Source organism: Talpa europaea (genome assembly GCF_964194135.1).
Source record: "Talpa europaea genome assembly, chromosome: 2".
In the NCBI taxonomy this organism is placed as follows: Eukaryota; Metazoa; Chordata; class Mammalia; order Eulipotyphla; family Talpidae; genus Talpa; species Talpa europaea.
This window is the reverse complement of record NC_140068.1, coordinates 118,160,319-118,172,274: the sequence shown is the minus strand read 5'-3', so window position 1 is coordinate 118,172,274 and position 11,956 is coordinate 118,160,319. Positions and strand designations below refer to the sequence as shown.

The following is an 11,956-nucleotide window of genomic DNA, read 5'->3' as shown; positions in this document are numbered from 1 at the left end:
TGGACTCCAGGGTCCACACTGTGGACAGACTCGAGTCTGTGTCCTTAGAGACTTAAATGTGGGGAATGTGCTCCCGGGCTGAGAAGCTTTTTTCAGCGGGGTGAGCAGGAAGGACTAACCATTCTCTTCATGGGCTGAAGAGTTTCAACCAAAAGAGTTGAAGTGAGGACGCAGGATTCCCCCCGGCCCCCCGCCCCCAAGCAGCACCCCAGGCCCTCCAGCCACCAACAACCTTCTCCCTGAGGCCAAGAGGACACCCAGCTGGGCGCTGACCCCGCCTGCCCCTACCACGCAGGCAGAACAAGAGGAAGGCGGTGTCGTCTCCCAGGTGGTCTCAGGGGTCCAGAGCATTGGGGGTCACAGTTCCCAAAGGCAGGATCCCTCAGGGCTGGACATGTGTTGACGGTGTGGACAAGGGGGGATCATGAGGGAGCTCTGGTGGGCGGACGGGGCCACGGTGTCTGTACCACTAAAGGCGCCCGTGGGGGTCCCCGCAGTTGGGAGAAGCGTGAGGCGCCCTCCCGTCTGTGGCCACAGCCCATCCATGCTGGGCAGCGTGTGTCCCTCACCCTGGCCTCGGCCAGCACCAGGCTCTGAGTGGACACCCCCTGACAGCCCCCCACCCCCACGCTATCCTCTGGGCCGTGTCCACCTCGCAGAGCCCTTTGGGCACAAATATCCACATTTCAGTCAAAGGCGAACACGCATCAGGGTGGTTCCGGGACTCTTCCTGTTTGTCCTCCCGTCTGCGGGCCCAGCCAGGACTGCACATGAAGGGGTCACTCCCGTCAGGTGAGGAAATGGACTTTGGTCACTCTGTTTCCCTCCTGCACAGGCAGCTACCCCGGGCGGCCAGCTCTGCATTGACCACTGTCGGTTGGCTCCCACGCAGAGAGTGACCCCCCCGCTGGCCGCTCCTTTGAAGGAGGCTCCTCGCATACCATGTTCCTCAGCTCCCCTGAACCCTGTCCTCCCCCTTCACGGCTGGTCCCGGAACCCCCAGCTGCTGGACCCGGGCTCAGGAAGCCTAGACAGCATGGGGGCAGCGCAAGTGGACCCGGACCCCCAGCTCCCCGCATCCAGTGCCCTCAACCACCCAGGGGACCCCAGCCCCCGTGTCCACCTTGCGCACACCCAGGACCGGATTGTCCACATGAAGGTGAAGTCCACGCAACGTCAGCAGCAAGTCAGACTCTCAGGCACTAGAGGGTCTGGCAGGAGCGTCAAGACAGGGATCTTATTGTGGCACCAGCAACTTGGGCTTCCGGGTCCGGCTTCTGTCCCATCTAGTCCTGGTCCGGGGTGTCTGCTCATTGTCCTGCTTTCCCTGTCCCCCACTCTGCCCCTCATGCCCTGCCAGTGCCTCACCCCACCTGCCAGGACTAGGAGAGTGCATGGGGTCGGCAGCAACTTTCCTGCTCCCTGTGGACGCGGCTTGTCCTGGCTCTGATGATGGGGCCACCCCGGTCTCTGCATCAGTCAGGGGGGTGATGGGGCAGAGGGGGGAACAGGTCCTGTCCTCACAGGTGTAAAAACTAAGGAAATCGCATCTGACACACTCAGGGCACTAATGATCACTGGGATGTGCCACAGGACGACGCCAATTAAGACAGTGACCTGAGAAAGGGCGCTTGTCCCTCTGGAGTAAAGTCACTTGATGGATGGATCTTGGACAGTGTCCAACACACGGACACCAGCTCCAGAGCTCAAATTGCCCAGCCCTGAGGCCCTGCTCTGTCCATGAGGCGGTGCAGGACGAGGTGCAACATCCTGTGAGTGCTCAGAGGCATCCCCGCGAGCCCCGACCATGGAGTGAGAGGCCGGGATGCCCTCTGTCTTGCCATGGGGACAACTTCAGGAGAAAGACTTGACATGGCAGCGGGAACTTCCCCCCCAGACAGCAGGTATCTGCCCCCCAGCTGTTTGCAGGGGAGAATCCACTCGCACTTGGAAAATTATCGATTTCAAGCTGCATTTTATTTTTTTTAGAGGCATGTTTTTATTTATTTTTATTTTGTTTGCTTGTTTTTGTTTATACAAGCACTGGGTACAGTCAGAAGCATGGGAGGGTGAGAGAATTCACCAGAGCCAGAGCAGGGAGCAGAGCAGGCAGAAGGACCGAAATACACTGCTGAGGGGAGCAGTGGGCGGCAGGAGAGGTCTGCGCGCCATGTGGGACCCTCCTCTGGTGGCCGGGGAGCAGCCGGGGATCGAACCGGCACTGCAGAGGCCGCGGGCAGCATCGCAACCCAGCGCCCAACTGCTGAGCCACCGGGGAGGCCCATCATGATAGCCGCATTTTAGACTTGAGAACTATTCACTTTGTAAATCGTGACAACTAATGCTGACGGGGCCCAAGTCATCATGTCCCACTGCCCTGTCAGCCTGGGTGAGACTCGGAGAGAAAACATATTCTCTTGTAATTTACGATGATCAAAGATACTGACTTTTAATAAATTGATCATATTAGAAAATTTTGATTTGTGGGAGATGTGAGCATTTTTGCTTTATACCTGGGATTAGCATCAGCACACTTAGTGTGTTCTGGATGCTGAATAAAATCATAGCAATTAATAGAATTGGATGATGATGAAGACATTCCAGAGGGAATTAAAAATAACAATTATTGTTCGATTCAGAATGTTATGCCTTTTCTCCTAGACATGATGACAGATATGAGTCAAGTAGAAATTCAATAACTTGTCAGCGACACTGTTGACGTCTTAAAGGCTCTTGCACTAACATGATGGTGGCGCCGACATCTGTGTATTTGTGGACGTGAACTTGGGATTGTTCCACAACTCCACACTCAGGGATTATCAGTGTAATTGTAAAATGAGTCACAGTATTTAAACAGGGCCTGGGAGAGATATGTCAAGTTATTTTATCCATTTTATATCTGTATTTAAAGTCACTCAACAGATGTCAATATTTTTTACCACCATGTACCCTGACTTATTTTCTTATTTTTATTAAATTTCTGGAATTATCCCCACCAAAGTGTTGCAATTATTTTACATTACTATATTCTCCTAAAAAACCTGCCCTCACAAGGGCCTGTACCACCGTCGTCCCACAGAGAGAGAAGAGGATGAGGTTGGGGAGGAGGGGAGTGGGCAGGGCTGCCCCGTGTCCAGACATCCGCACTCACGCACAGGCCCTGGGTGAGGAACAAACCTGCACCCGGGGGACCCGGGTCCCTGGGACCGGCAGGGACAACCACACGCACAGACCATCTGGTTCAGCCTGGGAGCAGCTTCATCCCTGCACAGATGTGCATGAGTCTGAGGGGGACAGAGGGGCTGGGGAGGGACCCGGGGGTGGACGAGCCCATCCTGCAGGAGGGACGTGTGGGTGTGACCCAGGAGGAGACTCTGCAGGAAACGTGGTCTCTGAGTCCTCAGATGTGGGGGAGTCAGGTGCAGGGAGATGAGGAAACGAGGGGACGGACCAGGAATCAGCAGTGAGGCCACAGGGGCAGGAATATGACAGAGGAGGCGTCAGGACACACCACACGGGGATGCTGAACCCAGATCATTCAGTTCTAGGATAGTGTCGGGTGCTGGGCAGCAGGAAAACAGGGACCCGCACACCCCATCTCCCTGCACAGCTGTCACTGTGGGGCCTCCCCAGACCAGGGCTGTGCTGGAGGAGCAGGGACAGGTTCTCTAGGCTGGGGAGGGGCTGGGCATGGACACGTGTGCTCTGGGACTGTGCCCTGGACAACCTCTGGGAGGTGTGCTGGGTGGAGATGCTTGGGCCCGGGCAGGAGAGGGAGCTGCGGGCCTGGGAATGACTGGGCACTGGTGTTCTGTCAATTCAGTTCACAGAGAGACCTGATATGCAGGTTTCATCATGGTCATTTAAAAATTCATTTCTTCATGAATTTATGGACACAAGATTGGACAATACATCAATAGCACATTCACATGAGATAAAATATGAATTTGGTCAGATAACGATAAAACATAGATTGCGTGATTGTATATGTTGATAACCCATTTTGTGTTCAATATTGGAAGATATGACAATGTTTTCTTCCTCTTTACTTTTTTATACAGATGATGGCTCCAGGGGTGACCAATCTCACGGCCGTGACAGAATTCGTCCTCCTGGGGTTCCCCACCCAAGGGACCATGGGCTTCTTGCACCCACTGCTCTTCTCCCTGGTCTACCTGTGTGCCCTGCTGGGGAACGGGCTCATCTGCATCATCACGACCCTGGACTGGCACCTCCACACCCCCATGTACTTCTTCCTGAGGAGTCTGTCCTTCACGGACCTCTGCCTCATCTCAGCCACGGTCCCCAAGTCCATTGCCAACTCTCTGAGGCACAGCAGCTCCATCTCCTTCCCGGGCTGTGTCCTCCAGGTCTTCACGGTGGTTATGTCAGCAGGTGCAGAGATGAGCCTCCTCACAGTGATGAGCCTTGACCGCTATGCTGCCATCTGCCACCCCCTGCACTATGACATCATCATGAGCAGGGACAGGTGTGTGAAGCTGACAGCTGTGTCCTGGCTGGGTGGGGGTGTCATCTCTTTGATGCTCACAGCTGGAACCTTCTCCTTGTCCTACTGTGGGTCCAATGTGGTCCACCAGTTCTTCTGTGACGTCCCCCAGTTATTGGCTATTTCCTGCTCAGGAAATTTCATGAACAAACTTGTCCCCATTCTCATTAGTGTGGTCTGGAGTATCTGCTGCTTTATTTTCATCGTCATTTCCTATGTCCACATCTTCTCTGCTGTCAGGAAGATCCCATCCACAGAAGGTAAGGCCAAGGCCTACTCCACCTGCCTTCCCCACCTGCTGGTTGTGGTGCTGTTTGTCTCCACTGGATGCTTTGCTTATCTGAAGCCGACCTCAGGGACCCCGTCCATGTCTGACCTGGTCATTTCTATGTTCTACACGATGGTGCCCCCCACCTTTAATCCCATCATATACAGTCTGAGGAACCAAGCTTTGAAGACGGCTGTGGGGAAACTGATGAAAGGCCAATACTCCAAGATGTGAGATACCACAACCTAAATTTATAGCCCCTCATTAATTCAGGTTTTCCCCCCTAACTCTTACATGACATCATTTATTAGCATAGATTTCTTGCATGAGGATTATTCCCTTGTCACAAATTCATATTCTCATAACCCTCACTATACTCCTGTTTCCTAAATACTGCAATCCTTCCCCCAAGCCCTCCCTGTGTGATGTTCATAAACTGAATCCCTCTCGTGGTTAAAAACTTGTATTTGGTGTAGAAAGAATGTTCTAGAACTCACATTCACCAACATTTACATAACATGAAGCAGTGGTAAAGGGGTCTGTCCTCAGGACCACACAGCCACGGGACCCCAGTCCTGGGGCTCGGTTCCCACAGCCTGTGTGTGTCTCCACTGAGGGCCTTGTCCTGGTTGATGGAAGGGGAGACAGAGAGTGAGGCCCCCCATCCTTCACAATTCCTCACGGGGTGTCTTCCTCTAGGAGAAGTTCCTGTTCCTGCTCAAAGGACAAGGGAAACCACACTTTACTCTGCCAGAGGTGGAAGGATGGAAGCTTCCTTGGTTAGTAGGAATCTATGACTGAAAACTGGAATTGAGGGAATATTAATTTCTGTGATGCCTGTTTTGATGCCAATGTGACTGCACTCCCTTGATTGTGGTGTTTTCAAAAGTAAAGTTATATGAATTATCTTTGAAGAACTACACTTCTAGTTAAAAATTTATAATTTTTAATTTGCTGTGTTCATTTTTAGGTTCCTTAGTTTTCCAATTTCTATCTCAATTCTATACAAGGTATTCATCTCCAACTTCTTGTAGATTAAACTAAAGTGCACTTTTATTCTGCTTGGGAATGATATTATTATTTTATTATGTAAACTAAAGCATGGCGTATTTGCAATTTTTTTTTATAATGCTACACGTCTGTACTGTATGTCAGAAGATATCACTCTTGTCATCCTAACACTGAGAACGTGAGCTGGGGGTGACGTTCCTCCTCTCCAGGAGCAGGTCACTGTGTCTCCAAACTCTCCTGACCGATGAGCACATTTTGTCCATGAAACTATTTATGATAATAAAATGTAGTTAATCACAAGACATGACTCGTCCATTCAAATTTCAGAATGAAACCTGCACTAGAAAGTCACTCAAAGTAATACTCATTTCAATGATAGTATGAGGTCACAGTCCCCATCCCCTCAGGATATGACGTCATTCCCTGGTCAGATTCCTATGGATGTATTTTCTATTTTTCCTTTAATAAATCCAGTAAGTGTCTGTTGAGAAGGGATGTTTACCATGAGTGTTTCATCCCAGATTCACCTTAATTTGTTATTTGTTCTTATCAAAGGAGAAGACTCATTTAGACTTTTTACTGTTTTCACTGTGGGTCACTCTTCACTCCCCCACATGCACCAGTGTCCACTCAGAATCTACTAAATGCCCTGCAGTGCCCAGCCCCTCCGTCCACACTCCTACTCTCCTCCCCTGTTCTGTCTGGTAAAGAGCAAATTTTTGCACTCAGTCCAACTTTTGCTTTTGCTGTTTGCCCTGACCCCAGGCCCCACCACACACCAAGCTCCGTGGCACCCACAGCGTGTCAGGGAAGTGAGGGTCGCCACCCGCAGCCCCTCAGCGTGGCCTGCACAGACCCGGGTGGGCCTTGCCCCTGCCGCTGTCTCCTCAGAGCAGCTGACAGATTGTTCCTCTGTCACACAAACAACAAATGAGACAAAATGGAAAAAGTTTTTGCTTTATCTTGTATGAAAAGAGACTGTGGGGTGTATTTAAAAGCATAAAGGAGATGATTTCAAAGGCAGAACATGTGGAACCCTAAACTGCATTTCCCCACACATTCACGTCCATCAAGGAGAAACTTGCTCACACTCGAGCAGACAACGTTAATATTGTCTTCCTCCCGAGCGCAGTGGGCCTGGCCGCTCTCCCTGGACGGCTGTTCGCTCGGGCCTGGCCCCAGGGTCCTGAGACGGAGGCTTGGCCGAGACCAGGGTGAGGTCTCCAGCTCCTGGAGCCTGAGGTGCCTTACCCAGGACAGAGGCACTTGTTCCAGCACCCCGTCAGGAGTTGATGTGTTTGTTCCCAAAGGTGCCAGCTGATGTCCATGACTCAGAGTGCATGCGGCGCGTGGGAAAAGTGAAGACAGAAGCGCCAGGGCCGAAACAGGTGCCCAGCAGGAGGGTGACGCCACAGTGACCATCCTCACACCAAACCTCAGCTGGGATTGGAGAATGAGCCGCAGAGGTTGCCGTCCCCCAGTGGCCAGTGCAGTCCCCATGGTGCCCACTCACAGGGCCGGTCGCCCGGTCAAGGACACAACAGAGGGGGTGGCGGGCGATGTCCTCAGGGAACGAACTCAAAACAACCGGCCACTGCGGAGGAGGCAGGGAGAATGATGCGTCCGTGCCCACCGGGAGTGCCCAGAGAGGGGGACACTGTTCGTTCCACACTGAGGGGTGGAGGAAGAGAAAGTGACGACGCCTCGGCTGGGGGCAGGTGGACTCCCAGACACGTGCAGTGCAGGAGGACAGTGACCTGCACCTCAGGGACAGCACCATGGGCAGAAGCAGGAGGAAGCAGATCTGGCAGAAGACGAAGGGCAAAGCTCTGTGCCTCCTGCTGCTGGAGGGGGTCCCCCGAGGTCACGCCACCAACTGACCTCAGAGCTGGCCTTGAGTCACTAGAGTCTCCTCAGCCTCCGTGAGTCCTCAGTGTCCCTCTGCCCAGTCTCAGTGTTCCAGGGGCCCTGCCCACAGGAGGAGCCCAGGGAACGGAGGCTTGGCTGGGGCACTAGCCCTGGGGCTGAAGTGCAGCTGTACCCAGCCTGGCATGAGCCACAGGAGAGCAGGCCCAGGGCACTCCCTGTCATCATGGTGCCTCCGAACCCAGACGCAGCTGCTGGACCCATGTCTCAGCTCGGCAGTGAGGCCCCTGCTTCCGGCCCAGATACCCTGAAGTGCTCAGGGCAGGCAGCGTCAGGCCCACTGAAACTGGCTCTGGCCGCGCCTCCCCTGAGCAAATGGCCCAAGAGCCTGCCCCGAGCTCAGGGCAGTTTGGGTCTGGGCAGGGGCTGGGGTTTCACTTGGGAACAAGGTGCCAGGATAGTAAATGAACCCAATGGGCAGTGCCCTCCAGAACCCACAGGGCTGAGCTCTCACCAGCTGCATGCAGGGCTGGAACCCCTGAGCACTGAACATGGAGCATCCGATGGGTGCTTCACCAACAACAACGGCAAGCACTGGAAATGATCCATCAGGCTTGAAGGCGGGACCATGAGAGGATATAAGCCATGCAGGCGCCAGCTCGGACAGATAAATTGGCTTCAGAAGAGGATGCACGTGGCGGCTTCAGAAGAGAAGCAAGAGCTGATGGCTGCACACCCTCCCCAGACAGAGTTGTCATGGCTTCAGGACCTCTATAGACTTGAAGACCCCCGGAGACCTCCACAGAGACCCTGCTCCTGCACCTGCCTCAGGCCCCACCTCTGGCATCTCCTGCAAAGAGCGCCTGGGCCTCAGCCCGGTCTCTGCCGACTGTTTGCAGTTGGCGGACGCGAACACCCCAAGAGCTGGAACACTGGTGTTGCTGTCACCGCCTGCGGGGCCGGGTGCTCACCTACCTATTTCCTGGTGGCTGGTGCCTGTGTCTGGCCTCCTTGAGAACTCTCGATGGTCCAGCCATGTCTGGCCCGGCATCTGGTGCTGTCCAGCCTGGTCTGCGGACTATTGCTGTGGGCTCTGCCCACGTGGGCTACCTCCAGGGACATGGGGATTTGATCTTGATTCCTGGGTTCCCACGTGCTGACCCCTCCCTGTCCTCTGCCCATGCACGAGAACCCCTGGGTGTTCCAAGCCACAGCCCACGAGCCCACGTGATGGGTGTCAGCTGTGTCCCTGAGGTGCAGGACACCAGAGCCCGAACGGGACCGGGGCCAGTGGACACGAATCCCTGGCAGGGCCGTGTGCCGGCCAGAATAGAGGGGCAGGGGCATCTGTTTCCATTGACAGGGCCCGTGGGGGTGAGGCCCTCCCCTCATTGTCTGCAAGAAACTCCCGAATCACCATCAGTTTGTGGGGCTGCAGCTTCTGGGACTGCTCGTCAGGGCGGGTCCCTCACGCTCGCTCCGGCCTCCGCCTTCCCTCCTGCGCGTGCAGGGGACGAGTCCCCAGCGTGCCCGCACATGAGCTCATTTGTTGTCTGTGACCCAGACCTGGGGGGCCTGTGAGGACTCGGGGAGACCCACACCTGGGAGAGGGTCCCCTACTCTGCTGTGTTAGAGCCCAAGACACATCCACCCCGAGGACATGCTGGACAGCGCCACCGTGGGCCTGACCCCCATTGTAAGGTCAACACCAGCCTCCATCAGACACGACAGTTCAAATGTTGTTACATTTCCAGGTGCTGAGATAATCGGCCTTTTTAAATAAAATAATTCTGAGAGACACAAACAAATTCCCATGTCAGAAGACCCAGGTGCTTCCCCGTCTCGCTCCTGGGGGATTTCTTGGTTGCCCTCCCTCCCCTCCTTCCCACATCCCATCCACCTGCCAGGCCCAGGGTGTGCCTGGGGGTGGCGGCGACTTTCCCGCTCCCTGTGGTCGGGGCTTGTCCTGGCTCTCAAGCCGGGGCCACCCCATCGCTGCGGGGTCAGGGGGGTGATGGGGCTGAGGGGGGACCAGGTCCTGCCTGCGGAGCCTCCCAGGCCCTGATGCGCCTGACCCGGGGGGCTCATTAACGGGGCTGCTGAGAAGCCCATGGGGACAGGACAGCGGCCCGGGGTGGCCCCTGAGCAGCGGGCAAGGACGCGTCAGGCCAGGGCGCAGGAGGCGGATGTCGCAGACCCCATGGCAGGTCTGTCTAGCGAGGACCAGGCGAGAGTCGCCCCTTGGGAGCCCCGAGAGTGTGGCTGTCACCATAGGGTGGACCGTCCCTCCCGCCCTGTCCGCCGCCACGCCTGAGCCCTGCGTGAAGTAGCTGCAGGAGAAACCACCTCAGCTCCTCGGGTGAGGGGAGGGGCAGGACAATGACCGGGAGGGCAGCAGCGGGAGGTCACCCTCTCAGCGCCTACGAGCAGGGGTGAAGGCCAGACAGTCATCAGACGGCGACATGGGGCGGGAACAACCCACCCACTGCCCTAATGAGTGAGGTAGGCAACGACCAGGAACAGACTCGGGGCCATCAGTGTCCACTTGGTTCAAAACGTGTGCCTGGAGCTGCAACTGGCCAGTGTTTTGCAGGGACTGGGCGTTGGAACCCCACAGGCTAGATTTGGGGCATCCTTGACAGTTCGTGTTCCTGAGAGTTCTTGGAGGTCCCGCACTTGAAAGGTATATGGACTGGGGCTTGCAGTTGGCAGAAGATGGACCGGGCTCAGGGTTTCAGGGGTGCCCTTGCACGGAACATGGTGAGATGTGAGGAGACTGCTCAGGGAGCTGTGGTCAGTTGAACTCTCTGCCCTTCGGCATCTCCCACAGGCGGCGTGTACAGTGGCGGCACCTGCGGGTCACAAGCTTGAGAGGCCGAGCAGAGCAGGAGCTGAGATCCCTGCCGGGAGACGCTGGACAGAGCATGGAGAGTGGTCAGTGGGGAAGGACAGCACTGGTCATCCGCAGAGAGACACCGTGGGCCAGGCACTGGCGGATGGTCCCGGCGTTTTATTCCTCTAGACTTTCATGCAGTGATGGCTCCAGGGGGGATGAATCTCACCATCATGACAGAATTCATCCTCCTGGGGTTCCCCACCCAGGGGACCATGGGCTTCTTGCACCCGCTGCTCTTCTCCCTGGTCTGCCTGTGCGCCCTGCTGGGGAACGGGCTCATCGTCCTCATCACCACCTGGACCGGCACCTCCACACCTCCATGTAATTCTTCCTGAGCAGTCTGTCCTTCTCAAACCTCTGCCTCATCACAGCCATGGTCCCCAAGTCCATTGCCAACTCTCTGAGGCACAGCAGCTCCATCTCCTTCCCGGGCTGTGTCCTCCAGGTCTTCATGATGGTTATTTCAGCAGGTGCAGAGATGACCCTCCTCACAGTGATGAGCCTTGACTGCTATGCTGCCATCTGCCACTCCCCACACTATGACATCATCATGAGCAGGGACAGGTGTGTGCAGCTGACAGCTGTGTCCTGGCTGTGTGGGGGTCTCTATGCTGTGATGAACACAGCTGGAACCTTCTCCTTGTCCTACTGCAGGTCCAACGTGGTCCACCAGTTCTTCTGTGACATCCCCCAACTTTTGGCTATTTCCTGCTCAGGAAAGTTAATGAAGGAACTTGTCTCCATTCTCATTAATGCAGTGATGGATTCCTGCTTTTTACTTTCATCATTATTTCCTATGTTCACATCATCTCTGCTCTCAGGAAGATCCCATCCACAGAAGGTAAGGCCAAAGTCTACTCCACCTGCCTTCCCCACCTGCTGGTTGTGGTGCTGTTTGTACTGCATTCTTTGCTTATCTGAAGCCGACCTCAGAGACCCCGTCCATGTCTGACCTGGTCATTTCTATGTTCTACACGCTGGTGCCCCCCACCTTTAATCTCGTCGTTTACAGTCTGAGGAACCAAGCCAGGAAGTCAGCTTTGGGGAGACTTATGCAGGGGAGACGCACCTAAATGTAATAGGGAAGATGACTTCATGACTCTATGACAAGACATTTATTTTAAGTTATTGAAATATATGCCTTTCATATTTGTCTAATTACATATAATTCCATTGCACAATTTAAAAATATATGCGCATTTTAAAATTATATTTACAGTGACTTTATATAGTCTGCTGCTCGTAGACTCTATTTGCATTGATTGCTCCTCTTTGTTACACTTAGATGCTTTTTTATATTCTCTGTACAATGCAGGTCACTGAACTTCCAGACACTCTTTGCTGGTCTCCATTTCTGTGCTCCTGGCAAGAGAGGCGATGGTTGGGTTTCATCGCAGTCATGAGCAGA

The 11,956-nt window shown here is 54.6% G+C and overlaps 1 protein-coding gene across 1 annotated transcript; it reads left to right on the top strand.

Annotated features, from left to right (window-relative positions):
• Positions 1-424: 424 nt before the first annotated feature.
• Positions 425-7,666, top strand: LOC311188287 (olfactory receptor 14A16-like; the record flags this gene model as incomplete). The annotated part of the gene is made up of 4 exons (XM_084259421.1): positions 425-508; positions 1,004-1,175; positions 4,180-4,814; positions 7,505-7,666. 4 exons carry the CDS (start codon positions 425-427, stop codon positions 7,664-7,666), a joined length of 1,053 nt encoding a protein of 350 aa, XP_084115547.1.
• Between the last annotated feature and the right edge of the window lie 4,290 nt (positions 7,667-11,956).